The sequence below is a fragment of the Capsella rubella genome, unplaced genomic scaffold (genome assembly GCF_000375325.1).
Source record: "Capsella rubella cultivar Monte Gargano unplaced genomic scaffold, Caprub1_0 scaffold_1, whole genome shotgun sequence".
NCBI classification, from domain to species: domain Eukaryota; kingdom Viridiplantae; phylum Streptophyta; class Magnoliopsida; order Brassicales; family Brassicaceae; genus Capsella; species Capsella rubella.
Genome location: NW_006238923.1, coordinates 15,437,080 through 15,464,027, shown reverse-complemented (window position 1 = coordinate 15,464,027; position 26,948 = coordinate 15,437,080). Strand labels below are relative to the sequence as shown.

The 26,948-nt window shown below is 31.6% G+C and overlaps 4 protein-coding genes and 1 pseudogene across 5 annotated transcripts; 2 read left to right on the top strand and 3 right to left on the bottom strand.

Annotated features, from left to right (window-relative positions):
- The first annotated feature begins 233 nt into the window (after positions 1-233).
- On the top strand, positions 234-1,527 carry LOC17897135 (thioredoxin H5). Its single transcript, XM_006305870.2, has 2 exons — positions 234-399; positions 1,160-1,527. The coding sequence occupies exons 1-2, from the start codon at positions 313-315 to the stop codon at positions 1,427-1,429; spliced, it is 357 nt and encodes a 118-aa protein (XP_006305932.1). The 5' UTR covers positions 234-312; the 3' UTR covers positions 1,430-1,527.
- LOC111832533 lies at positions 1,434-5,851 on the bottom strand (annotated as a pseudogene).
- Positions 5,852-6,186: 335 nt separating this feature from the next.
- Positions 6,187-10,383, bottom strand: LOC17897589 (beta-galactosidase 5). Its single transcript, XM_006306809.2, has 17 exons — positions 10,036-10,383; positions 9,867-9,962; positions 9,658-9,770; positions 9,490-9,556; positions 9,294-9,386; positions 8,882-9,025; positions 8,710-8,798; positions 8,500-8,605; positions 8,331-8,418; positions 7,967-8,250; positions 7,707-7,885; positions 7,506-7,615; positions 7,317-7,426; positions 7,115-7,225; positions 6,900-7,013; positions 6,520-6,722; positions 6,187-6,438 (listed from the first exon to the last, which is right to left on the bottom strand). The coding sequence occupies exons 1-17, from the start codon at positions 10,216-10,218 to the stop codon at positions 6,327-6,329; spliced, it is 2,202 nt and encodes a 733-aa protein (XP_006306871.1). The 5' UTR covers positions 10,219-10,383; the 3' UTR covers positions 6,187-6,326.
- Positions 10,384-15,741: 5,358 nt separating this feature from the next.
- Positions 15,742-18,046, bottom strand: LOC17897858 (ribosomal RNA small subunit methyltransferase I). The gene is made up of 9 exons (XM_006305200.2): positions 17,829-18,046; positions 17,678-17,745; positions 17,441-17,537; positions 17,201-17,329; positions 16,921-17,029; positions 16,679-16,823; positions 16,447-16,489; positions 16,202-16,375; positions 15,742-16,105 (listed from the first exon to the last, which is right to left on the bottom strand). The coding sequence occupies exons 1-9, from the start codon at positions 17,979-17,981 to the stop codon at positions 15,995-15,997; spliced, it is 1,029 nt and encodes a 342-aa protein (XP_006305262.1). The 5' UTR covers positions 17,982-18,046; the 3' UTR covers positions 15,742-15,994.
- On the top strand, positions 17,937-20,896 carry LOC17900798 (transmembrane protein 136). Of its 2 annotated transcripts, none has more exons than XM_006304110.2 (6): positions 17,937-18,003; positions 19,215-19,510; positions 19,584-19,724; positions 19,851-19,970; positions 20,518-20,613; positions 20,770-20,896. In XM_006304110.2, exons 2-6 carry the CDS (start codon positions 19,283-19,285, stop codon positions 20,878-20,880), a joined length of 696 nt encoding a protein of 231 aa, XP_006304172.1. In that variant the 5' UTR covers positions 17,937-18,003; positions 19,215-19,282; the 3' UTR covers positions 20,881-20,896. The 2 variants fall into 2 exon arrangements, with proteins under 2 accessions (XP_006304172.1, XP_023633120.1); XM_023777352.1 differs by having other exon boundaries at positions 17,946-18,003; positions 19,229-19,510.
- Positions 20,897-26,948: the final 6,052 nt, after the last annotated feature.

Below are 26,948 nucleotides of genomic sequence, written 5' to 3'. Positions count from 1 at the left end.
CGTTCGTTACCTTACCAGCATCGCTTCATTACGCCGTTGACCTTAGACTCTTGACTTTTTCTTAATCTATTTTATTATCAGCCGTTGGATCTATTCACATTTTGTACGTGTCACGATCACAGAAATATATATTTTTTGGATTATAATAAAGACCAAAGAAGATGTAATAAAATGGTTTGGTCTTAAGTCTTCTTACCCTGTTTTTTTTCCTATAAAAGCTGATCTCAATATTTTCATTTCATTCATTCACCAAACAAAAAGTCTTATCAAACCAAAGCTTTAGAAGAAGAAGAAGAAGAGAAAAGCAAAACAATGGCTGGAGAAGGAGAAGTGATTGCTTGCCACACACTCGATGTTTGGAACGAGAAGGTCAAAGACGCCAACGAATCCAAGAAACTGGTACCTTTGTTTTTTCCTCTAGGGTTTCTTCAGTTTGATCTCATCACGCTACTTAGGGTTTTTTCTTGATTAGTTGTTAATGATCACGTTCTTGTCCCTTATCTTGATTTGGTCTGAGATTGATAGATAGATCGATAGATATTGGTACCATCTCTTGTCCTGTCTAGGGCTTCTTCAATTTGATTTTGGTTACGTTACTTAGGTATTTAGGGTTTTGTTTTGATTAAGGGGTGGATGATGTTTGAGTTTTGATTTGAGGTTTTGTCTTTGGTCTCAGATTTGAAACAGATTTGTGATTTGATTAGTTAGCTTAGTTGAGTTCTGTTTGTGATCTGAAATTGATAAACACTGTACTACTTTCTCTTGTCTTGTCTAGTGCTTCTTTAATTTGATTTGGTAACGTTACTTAGGTGTCTAGGGTTTTCTTGATTAGTTAGCTTTGTGGTGGATGATGTTCCATAGAAGCAAATCTTGATTTTTGATCGTGTTCTTGTCCTATATCTTGATCTGGTCTGAAATTGATAGTAGAACCTGGTACTTTCTCTTGTCCTGTCTAGGGTTTCTTTGATTTGATTTGATTACGTTGCTAAGGTTTTTAGGTTCTTCTTGTTTAGTTAGCTTAAGTGGTGAATTATCTTTGAGCTCTGATTTGGTCTGAAATTGATAGAAATGTACATTCTCTTGTCCTGTTTTATGGTTTCTTCGATTTGATAAGGTTACTTAAGTCTAATGATTTGTTCTGAAATCTTGATTGAAACAGATTGTGATAGACTTCACAGCTTCATGGTGTCCACCTTGCCGTTTCATTGCCCCAGTCTTTGCAGACATGGCTAAGAAGTTCACCAATGTTGTCTTCTTCAAGATTGATGTTGATGAGTTGCAATCTGTTGCTCAAGAATTCAAAGTTGAGGCAATGCCTACTTTTGTTTTCATGAAAGAAGGCGAAATCGTTGACCGTGTTGTCGGTGCTGCCAAAGATGATATCCATGAGAAGCTGATGAAGCATGGTGGTCTTATTGCTTCTGCTTAAATTGTTTTTTTCAGTTTCCAAATCTTTGTATCCTAATCACTACAACTTCAAAGTCTTTTATGTTTCGTATGAAATAAGAGTGATGCATTTCTACTACACATTTGTTTATAGCTATGTCGAATTTTACAAATTTGGTTTCTAATCACAAAGAGGGTCATGCTTTAGTGTAATGCACAAACACTATATTGAGTAGTTTAGTTAGTTACCTATGATGCTCTCTTCAAGTCCATGAGAGTGAAGAGACTCAAGTATGAGTTATCCGGATTCTCTAACGTTATGCACCGCGCAGTCTTTTATCACCCATTCAACACTACTGATGCTGAATTCAAAGTAAAGATCATTGGAAGTCACATCTGCTTCAAATTCAAAGATGTATAGATGCTCTGCTAAAGGGGGAGGTATAATGTGGTTACTTGGACTGCACGGGACATCAAAGCTATTTTGTTTGTCCATGATGTAACAATCTAGGAACACCATGTCCTCATCATCACAAGCTTCAGCGTCAGTCTTCTTAACCAATAAGATGCAAGCCTTAAATATCAAGGATGAAGGGAAAGGCATGATCTCATTCAACTCTACTCTCAAGGAATCTCCATTAGCTTGATATGTGAAGTAAGTTGGCATTTCTCTCCCGGGTAAGACCGTAACTTCGCAAGTTGATGTCTGGATGATTACATCTCTTGCTTCTTTATTCAGTTTGAAGCAGTTAGCGAAGTTGAGAATAATACGCGGATCAAGAAAGGAACAATCTAGTCTTTCCAGAGACTCACAATTTTCTGCATCTAACTCTGCTAAGGAATCTGGAAGCTGTGGGAGGGACAAGAGCTCGTTGCATCCCTTGAGTACTAGGCGGCGAAGACGAGAGATTCTCTTGACCCATGTACCAACTTCTTGTGTTTTCACATCACTCAAGTAAAGGTCTGTGATGCTGTCAAGAGCATCCGGATATACCTTAAGTTTTTCACTGTATGACATATGAAATGTCTCAAGACACGGCCACAAGGTGATTGATGATGGTACCTCTTCTACTGCAGTTCCACTGAGATCAAGATAGCTAATGTTTGTGGAAATCTCGGGAAAGGTTCTGAACACATAGCAATCGGTAAGAATAAGCGCGTCTAGAGATTGCAAGTTGATATCCATTGGAAGAAGCTTAAACTTTGAGCATCCTTTCATAGTCAGTGAGGACAATTTATGAAAGTTTCCAATCGAGGCGGGGAGTTCCACAAGGCTTGAGCATCCGCTGAATTCCAAATACTTGAGATTAATGGCATGACCAATAGAGGAAGGAATTTGCACCAAACTTGAGTATCCACTAAAATCCAACCTATCTAGATTAGTTATGGCATTTCCAATAGAGGAAGGCAGTTCCACAAGACTTGAGCATCCTCTAAGATCTAATAACTCGAGATTAGTAGCATTCCCAATAGATGAAGGGAGTTCTACCAAACTTGAGCAAAAACTAAAATCCAGTTCCTTGAGATCAGTGGCATTCCCAACAGAAGAGGAAAGCTTGATTAGATTTAAGCATCCACTTAGTTTAAGTTTCTTGAGGTTAAAGAAACTCTCGATAGAGAAAGGGAGCTCCACAAGACTTGAGCAGTTATAAAGATACAACTCCTTGAGATTTCTAGCATTCATGATAGAGGAGGGAAGCTCTACCAACCTTGAACAATAACCAAGTTCCAATTCCTCGAGCTTAGTAGCATTCCCAATAGAAGAAGGGAGCTCCACAAGACTTGAGCATCCGCGGAAGTTAAATTTCTTGATATTAATAGAATTCCCAATAGAAGAAGGTAATTTCACCAGACTTGAACAATCATAAAGATTCAAGATCTCAAGATTAATAGCATTCCCAATAGACCAAGGGAGCTCCACTAGACCTGGACAAAAACTACAATCTAGTTCTTTAAGATTAGTGGCTGTAGATAGATCAGGAAGCACCTTCAGGTTTATAGAAGAACTCAAGTCCATCCACTTGAGATTTGGTAGAGGCTGTACAAATAAAAGAAAGATAAACTTTATGCATATACAAATACCGAGATACACTTAGTAGTACACACAACCATTCATAAAACATTGAAGGTCATCACGGCGCCATTTATATTTTATACGCTAAAGATATGTAAACATAAGAAAAATCCAGATCAAAGATTTAAGGTAGTAGTTTAACATGTTTAAGAACCATAAATAAAGATTAGTTACTTACTTTAACTCCTTCCCACAACTTCTCAAGCTTGCTATGACACATGACTAGTTCGACTAGGAACTCCGTGTTAAAAATAGAAGGCAAAGATGTCATTGGAAAATGAATCCAATGCAATAATCGAAGTTTACGAGATAGATAGCTCAAACCTTGCGGTAAAAACATTTTGTCAGGATGTACATGATCACTATAGATTCTTAAGTATTGTAGATTGAACATTCCTTCAAAGGCTCTTTCACTTATATTCAATTCATCCTCAGCCTCACCAAAATTGAGTTCTATGCCTAAAACATTTCTACTACCCTGGAAAGAAAAAGAAAAAAGGTGATGATTAGTTGTCAAAAATTACAATTGTAGGAAATATAGCAGTTTAAGGCTAATGTCCAAACTTACCGTTGCATCATCAGTCAATACTTCACAAATCTCTCTACTATCAATCAAAAACTGACGTTGTCCAGGCTCATTAATAGATTGTTTGTAAACAACATCTCTACCTAGTTGGGCTAACAAATTATGCATCTCCATATATCTCGAGTCGATAGATATTAGAGATTTGTCGGCTAAGACGTGAAGTCCATGCTTTACATCCAAGAATTTTTTGCAAGATGCTCTTCCACTTTCTCCATTTCTTTATGGTTGAAAAAGCAGGCTATATGGAGGAATAAATCTTTATCTTTTTCACTCAAGGCGTCATAACTAAACTTTAAAATGCTCTCGATTTCACCGTCAAGGCTTGTCCTTAACCTTGATAGTGAACTTTTCCACTCCTCTTTAGACATTCCCCGGAAATACGAGCCCATAACCTTTAATCCTAGTGGCAATGCACCTGCAAGATTTGCAACTTCCCAAGCAAGCTGCTCGAAACCACCTTTAGGAGAATTTTGACCAAAAGCATTCATGCAAAATATTTGAACGGCTTCATCACAAGATGGAAAATCCACTTTATGAATATGGTTGATCCCATGTCCCATTAAAAGTTTCCGATCTTCGGTTGTGATAATAACTCGACTCCCAGGACCAAACCAACAAATTTCTTTCGCCAAGGCATGTAGCTGTCCTAACCTATCCACATCATCAAGAATAACAAGAACTTTTTTGTCATTCAACCTTTCTTGAAGAACACCTAAATGAGGAATCTCAGTAACATCATGGTGGAATGTTTGAGACAAGAATTCTTTTTGTAAGTTCAGTTTCGCGCTGTACTCATCGTAGCAAGGCCTTGGATAGCGAACTTTGATATTCTCCATAAAGACACTAAGCTGGAATTGATGAGAGTGTTCACTAAATAGAACTCTAGCAATGGTGCTCTTACCAATCCCAGATGGTCCCCAAATCCCTATCATCCTCACTTCATCTGACTCTAGACATAACAACGGTTTAATTTTCTCTATATGAGCTCCCATCCCAACTAAGTCGACAAAATCACGAGATAGCGTGGAATGGTTCAACTTGTTCGAGATATCAGTGGCGATTCTTTCAACCATGACTGCTTCAGTATCCCTAATAACAAAGGAGCATGAAATATACAAATTTTAAATAGTCAAGAAAACTAATATAAAAGCAAAACTTCTTAGCTAGTTAACATTGGTTAAAATCAAAAGAACAAACCAGTTGCTTGAATGGTAACCAGCTATTGTGGCCACTTTTGCCAAAGCTTCTTTCCATTTTCCAATGTCTTCTACTGTTTTACCTTTACAAGTTTTTTTAAAGACCTTCCCAAAATCTCCAGCTTGCTTCTTTACCTCTGATGGATCCACTTCATAGAAAATAGTCATCACTATTTGACCCAACTCATCCATGCACTTCATGATCTCCACCAATTCGTTCAAGCACCACGTCGAAGAAGCATAGTTCCTAGAGAGCAAAACAATCGCGATCCTCGACCCTCTTATTGCTTCGATGAGCGCAGGACTTATCGCCTTACTTCTCTCGATATCATTGTCAATAAATGGATCTATTCCCTTGCTTTTGAGCTCTTTCAAGATGTGACTGAGAAATGCTTTACGAACATCTCCCCCGTGGAAGCTCGGGAAGACATGGTGTTTCCAATTTCGAGACAAAGAAGATGAAGAAGATACAGAAGAAACTGTTATGTTTTCTTCTGTATGGAATCTAAATTTTCTATAAAACAGTAGAAATATTGCACCAAAAAGTATGGCTATTGCAGTAACAACACCACTAAGGAAAATATAAGAATCCATTAGTATGATGTGTGAGAGAGGATCTATTATCACAGAGAGCTATGTAAAGAAAGAATTACTAAAAACAAGAGTAAGAATCTTGAAACAGAGTTCTACTTATGTGAGCCACAAAACTGTATTGAGCTTATCTTGTAGGTTCCACTACTCTTACAAGTTCTGTTCTCAAGACGCGTACATAAGTTGACTTTTAATGTTTGGCTCCACCATTCTTTGAAAGTTTTACTAAGTCATATCTTTCATGATCGACGAGACTGGACCATAATTATACATATCAATGTCTCATTCACAATCTTAGTTCACACATATTTGATGCTTATGCTTGATTCCATTTAGTATTGCTACTACAAAGGTTATATTTCTACTGCACATTTTTGTATTATAACTATCGCGATTTTCAATTCCGGTTTCTGATCACAAAGAGAGATAATTTAAACACAGCATGAGTAATGCTTCGTTATAATGCACACACAATATAAGAGTTATTTGTAAGTTAGTTCACTGATCTTTTCACAACAGAGACTTTGGAAACGTCTCCACCAAGTTCTTCAAAGAGTACTAATAAGTTCCCTCTTGGCTTCAACCACGAACGTGGAACATGGTACCTACAAAAAGATACCCTTTAATATGAGAAGAGAGCTTTGAGCTTCAAAAACGTTTAGTTAAGAACAAAGCATTATTGTTACCATCTTTGTGTTGGCTCGCCACAACCAGATTGACACTTGTTTTGTCTGTATGTTCCAGCGTAGTGACAAGTCCCACAGTTTCCTTTGGCATAAGCCATCCAGTATCTCCCTAAGCTTTGCCCGTTTATCCAAGCTTGTCCTTTCCCCATACTCTTCAGATCCAAAGCCAGTGGTTCGTTTCCTCTAGGCGTGTCAAAGTAGGCCTGTGGATGTCATAAGAAAAGATATAGTGAGTCTTCTTGAACATGTCTTAGGTCAAGCCTTAGCTATAGTTCTAATATTACTAACTTCAGACTGCATACAACAGTAAACTTAGTAGTAAACAATTTGGTTCAGGATGAGTTAGGGGATGCTTGGACAAGTCAGAGTTTCTTATTTACCTTGTACCATGTCAAAGGTTGTTTGTTTTGCTTAGCCAATGAGCCTTTGATCCAGTCAACAGAGGACTCTTCTGTAGGAGAGATCAAGTTCATTGCTTCTCCTTGCAGACCAGCCTGTTTCATTACCCAAAAAGGTGGAAATGTTATCAGGTTTGCAATTGTAAAGAGTCAGCCATGAGAGTTTCTCCTTCTTTTGTGAACATTTTCTCTCTCACCTGATATGTCCATTTCTGCCAACTCAAGTCTTTGTTACCCTCGTCAAGGCCATGAAGCGCCACAGACCCGACGATTCCAGTGGCCCAAGTCTCAAAGTGTGGTCCAACATTCTTCAAAACCACACAAAAATGAACACTATTTATCAGTCTACAACAAAAAACTTTAACTCAGAAGTAGAGTACTTCCAGGCTTTAAACTGACCGGTAAACCAACTGCTACGCTCAGCAGCGCGATTCTGTTAGCTCCACCTCGAAGATTGACCTGTGCGCTGAATGACAATTTTCTGTTTTCTCTTGTCCCAAAGGCGGATCCTGCATCATTCAAAAGCACAAATTATTTGATGAAACAACTATTTCCTTAGGAATTAGTTAACAAAAGAATAATTGTTACCGTAAAAGTGTCCATTGACAAACACATGCACTGCATGCCCTGCAGAATCAACCGTAAGAGTCGGCCATTTTCCTCCACGCAAGAATGATTCTGACGCCTTAATATCCACACTGGAGACCACGGAAAGACAGATTCATTTTATACAAACAAATCTTGTTTGACATGAACAGATAATGTTACTATTGAAGATTCAAAATTTACCTGGTTGTGTACCACAGGTAATCAGTTGTATCTCGTGTAACATTAACCTGTTCCAACAATCCACGGGCTGTGATTGTCCCGCGGTCTCCATAAGTAGCAATATTTTCATCGTATCTAGCAACCGAATACAAGATGGAACCAGATGGCACCATTTGCACATGTGATGTCTTTGCAGCAACCTATCCGACAACATCACATTAGCTTCTTAATGATGGAACTAAAGGCTTTCGCAACAAAACAGCAACGACTCTATAACATACCGTTGCAGTGTTGTAAACAACGTTTCTGCAATCTGGAAGAATGCTGATTGACCATGCAGGTAGAGTATAGTGCCGCTTATTGAACACTACTTTTGCAGGTGCATTCATGTGATAGTTCGTTAGGAAAGCTACACAACTTCCCTTGCCAGTAGTGAACACATGAGCCTCCTCGTAGTTTCCTAGTTTAGTAACATGTGGATCAGAAGAAACTAAGGCAGCTTCACATTGCTTAATTGCCAGATGAAGTTGCTTAAGATGGCTGTACTTGGGTTCTTGGACCAACCCTGCATCATCAAAAAGACATGTTTGGTAAAACGTAGAGGAGAAACAACATTTTACAGAGCTGACTATATGAGAATTGTACCGTATTCATCGATGGGAGCATCATAGTCATAACTAGTGGTGATAAATGGACCTCCTGCTGTACGTCCAAAGTTTGTTCCTCCATGGTACTGTCACATAACCACACAACAAGCATCAGAGATGAAACTTAACGAAACAGTTTTCGTAACATTTTTGCAAGGGCTAATCACCATGTAATAGTTTATATATGATCCGCCCTTCTGTATGAAACGAGCCACTCCAAATGCCAGATCCTCTACAGGTCGTTTTGGAATGGTTCCACCAAACTCTGTAAACCTTTTTGCCATCATAGTGTACAACAACAACAAACATTTAACACAATCAGTAAACATTTTTGTATCCATCACAGTCTCACAAGCAAAGAAAATATTTGTTTTTACCAGCCACTCCATGCCTCTGTCCACATAGTTGGCTTATATGGTTTATTTGGAGCAAAATAATCACAGTAGAATCCATTGCAAGCATTTATCTACAAAACAAAACAAGAACCACAAGAGATTAAAGAAAGAACATACTCTTATAAATCAGAAGAGATTACAAGATTGGTCTCACGATTGGGTCAGGTGCATCATCTTCCTTGCACATCACCCATGGAATTCCAGTGTTTAACCCAACAGCCATTTTCGCAGCCCAATTAACATACGAGTGACCAGCCGGTCCAAGCGCTTTAAGCTCTGGTCCAAACTCATTCTCAATCTACACATTAGAAGATCAAACCCTTTAAGCATCAATACATTAAAAGATAAAACCTTTTAAGCATCCACACATTAAAAGATCAAACCTTTGAAGCATCTACACATTAAAAGACCAAACCTTTGAAACATATACACACTAAAAATCAAACCTTTGAAGCATCTACACATTAAAAGATCAAACCTTTTAAGCATCTATACATTAAAGACAAAACCTTGATGCATATACACATCAATACCCAAAAATGAAGTTTTGTAAATTTGTATAGTACCTGAGATAAGATGATGGGTCCACCTTGTGAGGCAAAGAATCTATGTTCTTTCATCATCTGGACAATCTTCTCTGTGAAACCTTGCATTGCAGCCTTAAACAGCAGACAGACACAGAGACCAGACACATGTTACATTTAATTATAACCAAAACTGAAACATAAATCAAAAACATCAAACAGAAACAACATTTATTACCTTGAATGGTCCATTGTCAGTTCTGAAACTAATCCCATCTACATACTTCAACCAAACAGGAAACCCTCTACAACAAAGTCAAACAAGAAAACAAAAATAAAAAAACACAAATTTTTCAAAATTCAAAAAAAAATATTGATTTTTTTTGGAATTTATTGAAAACGTTACCCAAAATTCCATTCTGCACAAACATAAGGACCAATTCTGAGATGAACATAAAGACCCACTTCTTGAATTGTCTTGATGAATCGTACCAAATCGTATCTCCCTTTGAAATTGTACTGCAAAAACAAAACCCACCATGAATAGTAGAATCAATTTCAAATCCAAATTTAGATAAAGTTCCAAACTTTAAACAAGAAGATAAAGAATCATACAGTTCCAGGAGAAGGTTCATGACCATTCCAAAAAACATAAGTATCAATCACATCCAAGCCTCCATCTTTAGCTTTCTTTATAAGATCTTCCCACATCTACAAAACCAAGATTTCAAATTTAGACAAAACCCATTTGTGTTCTGTAATCAAGATTCGTTTTTTTTGTTACCTCAGGGGTGCTTCTTGGGTAATGAATGGAACCAGAGAGGAGGATTCTACGATGGCCATTAACAATGATAGCTTTCTTGTCATAAGTCACACTAGTACACTGGATCAAACTAGATCCAAGCAGCATTGTTGTTAGCAAGAAAGATAAGATCTTGGTGAGAACCAAGATCGTTGTTGTTCCCATTTTTAGTTTGGTTTGGAACCAATGTGAATTGATTTGAGAGGGAAATTGAATCTTTCAAACAAAACCAAAAAAAAGAATGAAAGAAAGATCAGAGATGACAGAGGAAGAAGCAGAGTTTTTAGTGGAAGTGTGTCGTTTGGTTTTTGATATTTTGGTTTTGCTGTCTACTCTCTCAATTTATTTTTGTATGTGTGATTTGGTATAGTGAATTAGTTGGGGAATTAAAATAAATTAATGGAGCTTTTTCTAAATAATTTTTTTAATTAATGTTTTCATAACTTTACATATACGTACAAAATGTTTGTTTTCGATTTATAATTTATGATTAAAAAAAAGTTATTGTGTTTTATATATGTTGAGATAATTATGACTTTGATATTTGAATGTTTGTTGAGGATGAAGAGTTTGTTGTTTTTTTGTATTTTATTTTATTTGGAAATGCAATTATAATCATGTGTTATTAAATTAATTATATTGAATATTTTGTTGAAATTTTTGGAATTTTGTGCTATTTGTTTGATAATTTGTTAATAATGATTGAAATTATGTGTTAGTATTTGAACAGTTTTTCAAATTTTAAAATAAATTTTACTGTATTAGATTTAATCAATGAGTTAGTTCAAAGTTTTATAATATTACTTTTATTTTAAACTGAATTTTAAAAAAAAATTATAAGCATTTGAAAATTATATATGTAAATTAAAAAATGAAAATAAAACATTTTGTTTTGAACTGATTTTTATATAATGAATATTTTCAACTAAATCTTGCATTTATTTGTAAGTAAAGGTTACAAACTTACAATACACAAACCAAATTAACCCTTCTAGATGTAACTTTATTCTATTGATTGGTTTTAATTAATTTTTCTGACTAATATTTCTATATTAATTAATGATGGAGATTATTATTATAATTCGGATGAATTTAAAAATATCAGTAAGAGTTATACAAAAGTTGAGTTGTTAAGTTTTAATCATTTTTAAGGAAAGAAAAACAAGAGACAAAAGTTAAAAAAAGCTGGGAAATGGCTCCACATGGCAGAGAAGGATTAACGTCACATCAACTATTTATTCGTTTTTTAAAGCTTTTGTGAAAGGGACAAGCAAAAAAAAAATCTAAACTAGTAAAAAAAATTCTCAAAAATAAAACCTAATCTACCAAAGGAACATGAACCATAATAGCTTGCATATAAATTAAATTAAGTAGGGGAGTCCCTATGCTAATAACGAATATGTTTTTTAAAGAAAAAAAAAAACAGTATAACAACTATAGTACTATACCAACAAGTCAACAACTATATTGGTTTACCACATAATCAAGATATATACTGGTTTAACAACTTAATTAAAGTGTGTATGGGAATGATAGATATTGAACAACATACTTTTGAAAAACTATAGCATGTATTTTGGAAAGTCTAAAAACATCATGTTTATTAGCATTATTTTAAAAGCTTGTGAAAGTTTCTAAGGAACAACATTAATGATTTATTTTGGGACTATTTCGCAAATATCACTAAAATTAGGTTCTATTAGTTTTTTATTTTCCAAAAATATATATTTAAATATCACAAAAGTAAAATTAAAGTTTTAACATTCAAAACTCCGAAACTAAAGTATAAATTTTAAACACTAAATTTTACCCCCTAAAACCTATATCCAAATCCAAAATAATTTACACACTTAAAATAAATATGTGCGAATATTGTATTTTTGAAAAAAAAAAAATATTATGATTTTTTAAATAAATTAATAATTTTATTTCTGGGAAGTAAAACAAAATGTAATATTTTTGGAAGTTTCTCCATTCTCTTTTTTCGAGGATTATTGATATGATCTCATATGAGAAAAATAACTATATGACTAAGAGTCTAAGACCATCATTATAATTATTTGTGACCATCACTATTTGACTAGATTTGTTAAGAGACGCTTTTATATAAGAACTATTTGTAACAAATCTTACTTTTAAGATTTTTTTTTTTTTAACACGATAAATCATATATCAGATCATAAGAATATACATGATATAAAACCATTTAAATACAACCGGTGAAACAAATAAAGGAAATCTTACTTTCTGTTAAGAGACTTTCAATAATGATTGTCTTATATTTTCTAGAAATTACATCTTTTATATCCTTTTAAAAACACATGCACATAAGCCAAATGACAAGTTAAAATTGCAAATAATCACACCGACTAATTATAATTAATTTAAAAGTCGATGATTGAGAGATAACGAATTAGGTTTGATGTTGAAACTACATGATTATAATAGCTTGTAATATAATCAAGAAACCGGACCATAGTAACATGTGCGATAACGACAACAAGAAAGAAGAAGAAGCAAACAACACGGTAATGGATGGCCATGGGGCTCCATATGCATGTGACTGTGAGATCTAGATTTACAATTCAATTCTTTTATTTTATCCTTTTGCATTATTAACATATATGATGCCACATCCATAAACATGGGTTCATGAGCATTGCATCTTATTTTTTATGTTTTTTTTGTAGTCGTGGACGACAGTGTATACTTTGGTCTCAATCCATGTCCTCGTGTATACATACTTTGGCTTTACTCCACCTCTATGGCTCTATCCATCCAAAGAATGATTATAACTTAGCTTCCACGAGGAATATGAACATGTTCCCATCATATGATATCTTCTAGCTAGTAACCTTCTTTTTTTTTATGATAAGCAAATTTGGACCGATGACGAAGCAGTACTAATAGTTTCATTCGGTAAATATATTTTTTAAAAGTTTTGAGATCGTCGTTTTGAATAGCGTTTAAAACAAGACTATATAACATGTTTTCGTCTTGGGTTTGAAGGATTTATGGGGTTTGGTACGGTATTTAAAAAAAAAAAAAGGAAAATTTGAACCGATGGATATGTGACTTGTGTTGTGTGTGCCACCTCTTGTTTTATCTTTTAGAATAATGTGGTGTCACAATAGTCTATAGATTAGCTATAACGAATTTTTATGTTTTGGTTACTTTTACTTATTAAATTATATGAGTTTACATCAACAAATTCTCTATATTGATTTGAAATCTATAAGCTATTACATCAATTCTATGATAGCTAAATATACACGATCCCAACAAATAATGGAGTATGATATGATATAGCTCATATGGAGTATCAAATTGTTGAAAACTAATTAGTATTAACAACAACAAAAATGATAAACTAATTTAGACCATAATTAACTATTCTATGAATCTTTCTAGACTTATAGTTGAGAATAGCTGAAATCGTATTGGAAAAGCAACTTTCAAGATTTAGATTGGATTCTCCAAACCTAAATAATTGGGAACTTAACACTATAGATATATTAATCAATTTCCTACGGAATCACTTTAATTACTATAGATTGACTTAATGCTAAACCACACATTTAGTTCGAAATTTACAAATTCTTGTATTTTTATTAGTGTATAGTTCACTGAACAACACACGAATTCTTGTCTCTGCAATTTGAAAATCAGTTTCATTAAATTCGTAAAACAATGTGTTCTAAGAAAGTGAATGTAGAAATATTAATATATATAGAAAATAGAAATACAAAAACAAAGTTTGATAACAAATATCTTATTATAAAAAGTTAGGTTTGTTACTATTTTTTTTATCACATTCAATTTAATCTCTTCAGATAGGAATAAAAATTGATAAAAACTTGAAAATATCTGAATGTTTAATTGAATATTAATAGATAAACAAAAAAATAATTCCTATTTTTCACAAATCATTTTATTTTATTTTCTATTCTTTTTCATTTCTTTTACTCATATTAAAAATATTTAAACTATAAAATCCGCATATACACGGATGCTAATCAAGTTTAATATAAAACGAAGTTAAGTTTACTATAACCAGTACACTATCATTAGTTATAGCCTATTTGAAAACTTAATAATGTTAACAATTTTTTTTGTCATGGTTTATGGTGTACGAAATTCATTTTAAAACTAGTTTTCCGAAGATTTTAACAATTTCGAATAACAATCTAAAAAAACCAGATTATTTGACGGTTCGCAATTTTCTTAAATAAACTCAACATATTTTCCACCATTTATTATCATTTTGTTATTTATGTTTCCCTCCCTTTTTTAATGCAGATTTTACAATCCAAAAACAAAGATAAATATTATTACAATTACAAAAAAAATATTCTAATACCTAAAATAAATTGACACAAGTAGTGGATATGTCAAATAAATTGACACAAGTAAAATAAAAAATTGACACAAGTAAAATAAAAAAAATTGACATGTGGTCTCGTAGGGTAATTACGATTGGATTGAGAATGATTAAGGATTTGATCTTTAATGATTACAAAGATAATTAAAAAAAAGATGCGCACTGCAGTCAGAGTGGAACCTTTTTGATTAGTTTTGTTAATAAATAGGCAAGTGAGAGTGAGAATGAGATGCCGTTTAAGCGCCGTTTGTCACTCTCTTTGGAAAATTTATGATACACGCAAACGCCGCTAGATCTCCGTTCCGTTTACGTCGGTGCATGTCTGATCTTTGAATTTAATTACGTGTTTTGTCTTTTCAATTCCTTTTATTTTTTTTCTCTCATTAATTAATCCAACTCTTTCCAACCTGTGTTATGTTTTTTTCTTTTTGTTTTTTTTATAAACAGGCTTATTTTTATAAATAGGTATCCAATGGGCTATTTCCGGATTTAAGTCCATTACAATCCCAAATGGCTCAATCCACATACAACAAACTAAACCAAACAATAAACCAAACCCGACCCGATTTTATTAACCGAACTACACCAGTTACACAAAACCCTAATCTTTGATTGTAGAACACAACCAGAGCCGCCGCCCAAGAACTGCGAATCCTCACCGGACCATGGCTTCCGGCGAGTCTGGACAACGAAAGCCGAACGGAGATGGTGGATCTGCGCCATCCCGCCACCGTAGAACCGTTTTGAGGAGGAAGAAGATAAGCGAGCTTGTTTTTGTCGAGGAGATCCAAGATTAGACGTGAAAGAGAAATAGCAGTAGGGAGTCCAGAGACTTCCAATGGTGGCTTAGCTTTACCTAGCCGCAGACAATGTTTTTTTTTGTTGTTCATTTATTTCTAAACAAACAATTTTTTTGGTTCATCTCTCCTGTTTATCCGTCAAAATTAATCATGTAGTTTAATTAAACAAACTAAAATAAATAATATTAGTTAAATTAATTCATTAAAAGTCCCATAATCAAATTAATTGTAAAATCAAAATCTGAATTATTCTTTTATAAATCCAGACCGACGTATAATTTCATTGAATTGTAAAATCTAACTCTAATCTTTTTTTATAATCTCAAATCGACATTTAATTTTGTTTAAATGTAAAATCTAAACTCTAATCATGCTTTTATTAACTCAAACCGACGTATAATTTTATTTAGTTATAAAATCTAAATTCTAATCTTCATTATAAACCCATAACTTAAAGCATTTTCTTATTTCATTATAATGAGGAATTTATTAGATTTTGGTGGGATTAAGAGTAAAAAAAAAAAGACATAAATAAAATATGGAGTTCTTGTTTCATCTGAAGTTGCTTTCTTGACAGATTAATAATGTATTATTTTCCTACAAAACAGAGAGGCCCATTCGATCCATCGAGCACCAAAAACCTAGAAGAGTGAGTACTAAAACGTTTAAAGGAACTAACTCTACTACTCTTAAGCCCACCAAAATCAAGATCCAAAGCTCAATTGAGATTTGGGATCATAATAGCTCCACGACCAGTCATTTACTCATCAGCTTCATCTTCTACATGAATCTGCTTCCCAAATTTCTTCAATGCAAGCGTATACACCTCTTTCTTTCTCATTGATGTTCTTTCCGCCACCGTTTTAACCGCCTGATAAAAAGGTTTGATATTTAGATCAAGAATCATGTGTGTTTTTGTATGTTTTAAGCTCTAGTTAAGGGAAAGTTCTCAAATCAAAATGGTTACCGTGGAAAGGCTATGTCCATCTGAGATCAGTCCTCTTAACTCTTCTTCAAGTTCAGAATCCGTTGGATTTTCAGCTTTGGTTTCTTCTTTTCCTTCAATCAAAAGCGTGATTTCTCCTTTTGGTTGGCGAGTCAGAAACTCTTGCTTCGCTTCCCCTATCGATCCCCTCCAAAACTATAGGAGTCGTCTCTCAAGTGAGTTATCATAAACTGTTTATGAATATATAGAGTGATTAAGGATGTTACCTCTTCATGCAGCTTTGTAATCTCCCGAGCAATTACACATTGCCTGCAAAACAAAATATATTTCAGGACAAGGCATAGGACTGGCTTCTAACTCCTAACAATATAAAGATATTGCATCCATTTTTTGGCAATCAATAAATGCATCGAGAAAGGCTTAATTTGATAGAGAGAAAATGAAGTCGATATGCATTGATATCCATGTAAGATAACTTGCTTGAAATATACAACAAACCTTGATTCACCAAAGTAAGGGGTTGTTTCTTCTAGAAACTGTGACAACTTATGAGGGGGAACATAAAAGATCTGTGTTCTTGTCTCATTTGATGAAACCACTAGCCTCTCCTTCCTTGTCCCAGAATGCTTAGGAAGAAATCCAACTGTAAAAATCAAATTGTTCGGAAATCAAAAACTTTATATACGGGGTATGCATTAGCTTGACCGAGAGGACACAAAATACAAGATAGGAGAATTTACCGAATGTGAACTCATCTGTGTCCAAACCAGAAGCAGAAAGAGCAGCAACAACAGCACAAGCCCCAGGTATTGGAATCACATCTATATTTTCTTTCGCACACATTTTAGCCTGAGGAAAGATGATCCCACTTCTTTCTCATATTCTTCATTTATACGAAAAATTATAGACACTAATTGAATACAGTAAGCTGATTATAGAAAAACTATTTGATCGAAAGAGCCCAATGTAGAAACTAACTGTAATAAAAATGAAGCAATGTAAAGAGTTTTGGTCACTCACAAGTTGAGTACCAGGATCACTTATTCCAGGAGTCCCTGCATCACTGATAAGAGCCACAACCTCACCCTGTTTCAACCGTGTCAACACCGCCAGCTCTCTCTGCGCCTCGTTGAACTTGTGATAACTAAGCTACAAACCTAAACCTTATAAATTCAAAATACATCACATTGATAAAAAACAAAACCACACCAAACGAGATTACTCACTACTACTTCCATATACACAATAGAAGCAACTTACAAGCTGAGCTTTAATATTGTAATACTGAAGCAACTTCCCAGAGTGTCTCGTATCCTCAGATAGTATCACATCCGCAGATCTCAATACACGAATCGCACTAACCATAGTCCCCAAAATTGAATACAAATCACAACAATTCAAGAATTAGAAATCACAATTACAATAATAATCACAATAATTCAAGAATTTGAAATCAAATTTTCCAATAATCCAAAGGCTTTAGGAATTGAAGAGTACCGTAAAGTGATATCTTCTAGGTTTCCGATTGGAGTTCCGACGAGGTAAAGCCCAGGTTTGAGAGGACCCTGAAGAGTTCAATTATAGTTAAAATTGGAAAAATATCATCGGAATTGAGCAAGAAACAAAGAGATAGAGTGTGAATTTTTACGCGTTTTGAATCATCTTTGGTTACAGAGTCGGCGAAGTCCGACGATGAACAAAATGAAATTGCGGCGGTTCTGGAGAGAATCGGTGAACGGAGGAGAAGTGAAAGAGGAGAAGAGGTACGAAGGGACGCACAAGGAAGACAAAGTCTCGCCATTCCCGCGTGCTCTTGATAGTTGGTATGGTGTTAAACCTTCTTCTTCTTCTTCTTTCTCTGATTATCTTCGAAAAGTTAAAAATGGTGTTTTAGCTCTCTCTGAATCTTAAACCCTAACCAAACCGTACCAGAGTGAAATGGTTCGATTTTGGTTAAATCTTCAAATCGATTTTGGTTGCGAGTGTTAACACGAGTTTATGCCGTCATTTTAGTTTTTCTTCTAAAAATAACACAATTTATTTTTATTTTTAAAAATATCACAAAAATTTTATTTAAAAAAAAAATCATAAACTTAATAAGCTAATTTTCGAAGATGTAGAACTTTTTTTAAATTATTTATATTTAGAATATAGTTTTTAGTTTAATGTTTATGATTAAAATTAGTTTTGAATGCGAAAAATATTTTTTTTAGTTTTTCGGTATTTTTGGGAAAATGTATATTAGTGGTATTTTTGGAAAACAAAACTTGTAATGATATTTTTCTAAAAATACTTATTTTCATGGTATTTAAGAAAATTCTCCATAATTAAAGTATCTTCGTTATAAACCTATACATTCGGTGTATCGAAGATATTTACCTAGTAATTTTTAAAATTATAATATTTTTGGTCTATTTTACAAGAAAATTTTATTATTCCTTAGTGTATCTCCTTATTTTCTTAATAAAATTACAAATTTCTTACTCTTTTAGGTTAAAATGTAGGTTTACAATGATCTAGAACCGGCCCTGATTGTAGATAACCCTACTAAAGAATATCACTGGATACTTTGTTTACAATCCTTCTTTTGCATTATCAACTTTAATCATATACAATAATCATAAAACTATTGAAGTATACCATCAAATCTAATCATACTTGTGTTGATTAGTAAAGTAATCGAATTTGCACTAAGTACAACCAGTCAACCTTTACAAAAAAAGCTATCTGTTTAGTCTCTTACTCACACCATGTCGTATACAAGAACATAATGTCTTGTCCAAGAACACCTAATTTCAGCAAAACAACTTGGTTGCTTGTGAGCTATATAGAGAAAAAAGAGTACTTTCCAAAATATTTGGATCAAATCTTTATAGGTCAATTTAACCATAAACATAAATGACAATGGGATCCCACACCATTGAATCCCCAAGTTCCCAACTAACAACATACCACAACCAATAATGTCGGCATATTAAACATCACTCACAACCTTTTTTTATGTCCTCTCAATCTCTTTTGTCATCATCATAAGCATACACACTATAGGACTAGGTCTTCTTGAATTGTGGAAAAAAAATCAAGAAGAGATCAAGAAATCATATGGAGGAAGAACAAGTAAGAGCTAGTAAGATAATAGTGTTTGGAGTAATCTCATGGAGTGTTGCCTTTGTTCTTACTCGGAGAATCTTCTCAAAATACTCGTTCAGCTTCAGCAACCGTCTTCTCTCCACGGCTCACGCCACGATCGCTGTTACTTTAGCTACTCTCTCTGTTCAAGATTTGTCTTGCCCTGTTTGTCCCCGTGCTTCTAAGCCATCTCGCAAACAGGTTACTTCTTAACCATATCATAAGTTATATTAACAAATCTTTATTGCACATTGTAACCAAACACAAAAAACAGATGGACGTGATGGCGTTTTCGCTGTCCTACATGATCTACGACCTAATATGTTGTCAGTTCGATCAAGTGTTTAGTATTGATAACGCGGTTCATCATTTTGTTAGCATTCTTGGTTTTATAGCTGGACTTGCCTACCAAAAGGTACTAAATACTATATACTATCATGATTAGTATGTTCTCTCTAAATTAATGGTTACTATACTAGATATATGAGATTTTGATTTATTAAAGTTTATAAAAGTTTGGTGTTGTTTCATTGTTTTGAAGTCTGGATCTGAGATCGTGGCTACACTTTGGGTAGCAGAGATATCGAGTCCTTTTTTTCATCTTAGGGAGATTCTCAAAGAGATTGGATACAGAGACACTAGCCTTAATCTAGCTGCTGATGTGAGTTTCTCTTTGTGTCAATTTCTAAATTATCATATAAGAAAATAAAGATATAAATTGAAAAAGTAATGATCAATATTTTTGAGAGCTAATTCATATGTGTTTTTGAACTCAAGACTAAAACATGTTAATTATATAATCACTAGAAATATTTAATAAACTAGTAAACAGATTAATATCTTAAGTGGGAGTCATATCTTGTCACTTAAACTTGTGAAGTGACCATAGTCTAGTGGCAAATAGTAAGCCAACCGCTAATAGGCATTATCTCACCAAAGATCGATTTCCTACAAATGTAGGAATTTGGTTAATGAGCTGACCAGTTGTGACTTAATATTGTCAAAAAAAACCGTCTCGAGTTGTCTAATTACATATAGTTTAATTTCGTTGAATTGGAAAATTTTATTTGTTAAGGTCAACCTATGTTTATACAGCAATGTATTAAAAATAAAAGTTAAATTTTATTATATATTTGTATGAAGCTTCTGTAAACTTAAGCACCGACATGGTTTGTATTAACTGATGATGATGATAATGATGATGATAGGTATGTTTTGCCACTATATTCACATTGGCGAGAATAGTGTGTGGACCATTTCTCGTTTACGTCAGTCTCTCAGCTGACAATCCCATCTTCATCAAGGTACTTTTATATCTTTCCCAACTACTACCAAAAAAATTGTTTTTAATTTATATTAATATGTGAAAATATTTATATATACATGTACATGCTGATTAAATTATCTCTTGGTATGTCATAATTTTAAATTTGAATATGATGGTTTTATTTTTCTTACAGGCAATGGGATCAGGATTACAACTCGTGAGCATATTTTGGTTCTATAAAATCTTCGGGATGATGAGATATAAACTTTTTAAGAAGCCAAAGTTAAACAAAAAGTCTATTTAGTTAGAGATTTATAAAAAAATTCTTCACTTTAATTTTTTTTTGGTTTTATTTTTATTTATTTATAGTGATTTTTCTATTTTATTAAAATGTATTATTATAAGAAAATAAAATACAAAAGTTAAAGAGAAATATGTCTTGATAAAAAAAATTAGCAAAAATTTATTAATCGTGGTTTGATCTAGGTTGCATGGAAACTCTTTTCGAAGTGCTTTTTCCGTTTCCGAAACGTTTCGAAAATAGATACTCTTGGAAACTCGGAAACTATAACGGAAATACGGTTCCTATTTTTTTTTTTAATTTAGAAACACGATAGAAACTCGTGTTTCCATTTTGGAAACCCGGCGAAATATTACACTTTTAGTTAGAAACTCAATAAACAAATATTTAGATTTATGATATATAAAGTGATTAGAATTTCAAAAATACCCCTTTTCATATACCTCTTTTTAAAAATACCCCCTTTTCAAACTTTATCAAAAAACCCACTAAAAATGTTGAAATTTATCCAAATATGTGTGTAAGCTTATAAATATATACACAAATTACTTTTATATGTGTATAAAACTTTATATACCTTTCATAAATAGCGTAAAAATATATTATAAAAACCTTATAAAAACCGTATAAACCCTTTTAAAAACCTTTTAAAAACCTTTTAAAACTTATAAAAACGATTCAAAACTATTTAGAACATTTTAAAATGTTTGTATCGAATCTCCTAATAGTAGTTATTATATAGAAGTACCTTATAAACTATATAAAACTTTATAATTTTTTATATTTAAAAAGAGGTATTTTTGAAAATGGATAGAAAAATGGAGTATTTTTAGAAAGGGGTACACCAAAAGGGGTATTTCTCAAAACTCCCCTTACTTTTATACCTTTAAAACTTGATCAATTTAATTAAATACATATATACACAATAATATATGATATATAAATATCTGAATTTATGGATTTCAGTGTTTTAATATTTATCTTTTAGTTAAACTATTTAGTATATATATTTAAGATTAACTTGTTATCTTAAATATATTTTTTTTAATATACAGTAAAACCTCTATAAATTAATACTCGATAAATTAATAATCTCTATAAATTAATAAATTTCTCCGGTCCTAAGTTGGGACCAATGTAATTTTAGACACATTTCGATAAAATAATAAGATAATATTTTTTTTGAAAATCCTTTGTAAATATATGGTCCCAACAATATTATAAATTAATAATTAGGTAAAAGTTTCAAAATATATGTATATATAGATACATTATTTTTTGTTAGAGTTTATTTTTAATATTTTACTATATAAAACATTGTTAGAATTCTCTTTTAAGACATAATAATTATTATTTTTTTGTTAATGATTATATAAAATACTAACTATCATGATTAAATCTTATTTTTAAATATTTTTTTGAAAACACTTTCCAAATTAGGAAAATCTCTCTATAAATTAATAATTATTAATTTATCGATAAATTAAAACTTTTATAAATTAATAGATTTTCATGGTCCCAACATTATTAATTTATAGAGGTTTTACTGTAGTTTGGATGGTTAATGTTAATATTATATATATATATGTATATATTATTAGCGTTTCCAAAACGTTTCCATATCTTAATTTCAGAAAAACGCGTTTCTCATTTCTGAAACGTTTTGTTTCCACATATCTGTTTCCGTTTCCATGCAACATAGGGTTTGATATATAAGGGTAGGCCTTTTAACCGAACTGAACTGAGTCGAACAAGCTGAAGTCAAAACAAACCAAATTCTGTTTACAGTTCAGTTAGTCAAGTTTTTTTCATCTACTCAAATTTTTTTATGTCGAGTTGAACCGATAAATTAAAACTGTGTTTTGTTATTTGTAATTAATTTAGTTACATATAAATATGATATTTTTTTGAAATATCTATGTAAAATATAGTCCCAATAACATTATAAATTATTAAAACCATATGTATATATCATAAATTCATGTTTAATATATATGCATATATAAGTAGAGATATTAATGTATGTTTTTACTTTTTTGTAAACATGAATTTCTCCTAAAGCTCATCTCAACACAAGAAATTATGTTGTATTTTCAAACTATAATATTGTAATATACTCCATCACAACTCATAAAATAACCAAAATTTTATTTAGAGAAAATTATATTGTATGCCATGAACAGTAACAAATATTGTATGGAATGCCATTTTTTCTTCAGCCTTCTCCCACATGCCACAAGACATAGTTAAAAAGACATTTTTGTCCTTTTCTCATCTCTCTCTCTTCTTCTCTCATTTTCTCTTTATTTATCTAACAACAAATAAAATTCTTCACAATTTTAAGAAATATTGGATCAGAGATTTTTTCCATCCGCGCCTATTCCGGTAAAGAAGTCGATCGGTTCCGATCGGTGGAATTATATGTTGCATCTCTAATGGACAGAATCCGATGGACCAGAATCGGTGGACCAGATCTGACGGACCATTTTCGATGGACCAAACATTTCAATTTTGATTAATTAATTTTGGCCATCATACAAATCTTTTGAAACCACAAGTGATTCACCAGACGATGAAATAAGTGATGCGTGTATGGAAGATTTTATCCATGATCTAGTTAGATTTACACAATAGATGATAAAGTTGTCTATAGATGGACACGATTCAGTCAACTAATTTTGGTAGACTAGATTCAAACCAGTTATGTGGAACAGATCTAGTCCATCAGATCTAGTCCATCAATTTTTTTTGTTTTTTCTGTGAGGGCAATTTCGTCATTTGTGTCACTGCCACAAATAGACAAACTGGCATTTTTGAGAAGGTTTTGGTCAAAGTGGCAGAAACATAATTTTGAGTTATGAAAGTGGCATAACAAACAATATTCCCTTTTATTTATGTTTTCAATTTTCAAATATGCATCATATTCATTTTTCAATTTTATGGTTTGCACAACCAACTTTTTATGATATCATTTTCTACAAGTACCCTCTCTAGGTGTTCATTTTCAAAAATACCCTATTCAATGTACAAAATGACTAAATTACCCTCCTTAACTATAACTCATGATATAGATTTCCGACAAAAATTTTCCCGCTAAAAAATTTCCAACAAAAATTTTCCCGCCAAAACTTTTCCGCAATTCCTTTAAAAAATCTTTTAAAAAACTCTGTAAATATTTTTAAATCTCTTAAAAATCCTTTAAAAACTCTTGTAAATCTTTTAAAAGTCATCCAAAACCTTTCAAAACTTGAGTAAACCCCTTATAACCGTGATAAATCCTATAATAAAAACTTTTGTAAACTTCTAAAACCCTTTAAAAACCCTTGTAATTCTTAAAAACCATTTTAAAGAACTTCTAATACCTTTAAAAACTTTTGTAAACCCTTTAAAAACCTTTGTAAACTTCTAAAACCCTTTAAAACCCCTTGTAAATCCTTTAAAACTATTTTTAAATCTTTTTCAATATCTTTCAAAATCCTTGTAAATCCTTTTAAAACCATTTTTAAATCCTTGTATGCTTTTAAAAACACTTGTAAATCCTTTTAAAAAACCTTTAAAATCCTTGTAAATTTTTAAAATCTTTTAAAAATCCTTGTAAATCCTTTTAAAACTGTTATAAACTTATAAAAACTTTTAAAAACCATTGTAAGTCATTTAAAAACAATTCAAAAACCTTTGTAAGCTTCTAAAACCCTTTAAAAACCATTACAAATCTTTTAAAACCATTTAAAAACTCTTGTAAATCCCTTTAAAAATCATTGTAAACCCTTTAAAAGACCCTTTAAAAATACTTGTAAACCCTTTAAAAAACTTTGGCGGGAAAATTTTGTAAATTATATTTTTTTTAGGAAACTTTTTTTGACGGAAAATATTTGGAAGGAATAATCTTTTCTTTGGAAAATAATATTATTTCAACTAGGGGTAAAATGACCATTAAAATTTAAGAGAGGGTAAACATGAAAATGGCAAAAAAAGAAGGTAGTTTTGCAAAACGGTATCATAAAAAGGTTATTAGTAAGAATTTCTCTTTTTTATTTTATTTTATAAGATGTTAAAATATAAATATAAAAATTAAGGTTATTAATCTAACATATGAATTTATGTACATATCATTTGTATAAGTGAATTTATCTATAATATTTGTAGTTTATAGCTAAATATTTTTTTTCTAAATATAAAATTTAATTTCAAACTATGAATTTATAATATCTAAAAACCTAATCTTATATTTTTTAAATTGCGAAATACATATTTTCAAAAACTTTTAACAATAAAAAATACCACTATAAATTAATATTTATTATTTTTATTAATAATTATTAATTTATAAAGGTTTTACTGTATTACATATGTAATCATAAGTCACAGTTTTACAAATTATAATAAAAACTGTTAATAGCTCATACTTCTTTCCCTACTTATCATATCTTGATTTTACAACTATTTCAAAATTTTTGGTTGAAATTTTTATAGGACTGGAAATTTTTTGAGAATCTTTGAGAAATGCCCCTTTTGGTGTACCATTTTTCAAAAGTACCCCTCTTTTCTATCCATTTTCAAAAATACCCCTTTTCAAATTCGAAAAATTATAAACTTTTATATAGTAGACAAGGTACATCAAGATCATAATTACTACTGTGAGAGTAATCCAAATATTTATAAGGTTTTAAAAGGTTCTAACGACATTTATAAAGTTTTTAAAAGGTTTACAAAGTTTTTATGAGGTTTTTAAATGATTTTTAAAAGGTTTACAAAGTTTTTATAAGAATTTTAAATGGTTTTAAAAGGTTTTTCAAATGTATTTATACGATATGTATATTTACACACATATAAAGATATTTTTTGTCTATAAATATAAGCTTACACATATTGTTTTTGATAAATTTCAAATTTTTAGTTAAATTTTTATAAAATTAGAAAGAGGGGTATTTTTAAAAAGTGGTATTGGAAAATGGTATTTTTTGAAATTCCCCCAATTTTTTTTTGATATAAACTTTGGTAAAACAATTACACCTTTTTACCTCTAGATAAATAAAATATGACTATATAGTAAACAAAACTGAACTAAACTAAACAGAATAAAAATCTCTAATTTGATTATACTTTTTAATGACTTCATAAAATTCTGAATCCAATAACCCCATATGTTTAAAGATTTAAATGAATTTTTTTATAAATCAATAACTAATAATGTAACGCCAAATTTCAATAAAAATTGGGACCATATTAAAGTGAATCAAACTTTAAAACTTGGACGTCCGATAAATTAAACTTTTGCACATTCGTAGTTGGAAACATGTTGATAATATTTACAATGATCTAAACTATTTTCAAAAAAAAAAAATAATAATCGATGTGCGACGTTGTACGTACATTTAATTTCTCTATGAGTTGTGTATTATATGTTCGTTTTGAAAAAAATAAATTACAACATATGTATGCAAAAAAACAATAAATTTTTTAATAAACATTTGTATATACATCATAATGTAATTTTTTTAATAAAAAAGATCAAATAAAAGTGAAAAGAGAATAACAATTGTTTTGTTTTAATATATTATTTTAAATTAGTTACAGCAATAATAGAACATCCAAAATTAGATATGAAAATAATATAAATGCCTAGGAAAAGTATCCCCATATCTTATTGAAGATCCGAGATGTCAAAATATATATATATATATATATATATATTATTGAAGATCCGAATATACATAACCCATAGGCCATAGGCCATAACATATAAAGATAATCTATACTATTAATTGGGAAGGACAACTTGAAGCCAAACACCCCCAATTTTGAAAAAAAATTTCATGAAATATATTCCAGTTGCCAAACAGAATTAATGACAGCAAAAAAAAAACAAAAACAAAAACTATCTATATTTATGGAAATCATAATAATCTTTTACCATAAAAAATGGACAATTAAATTCAAAATTAAATATATGTAAACATATCTATTTTGAATATACATAAACATATTTAATATTTTAATATACTTTCGAAATTAATAATTTATATAGAATGAAATCTAATAAAACAAAATCATCATATATCTAAAAAAAC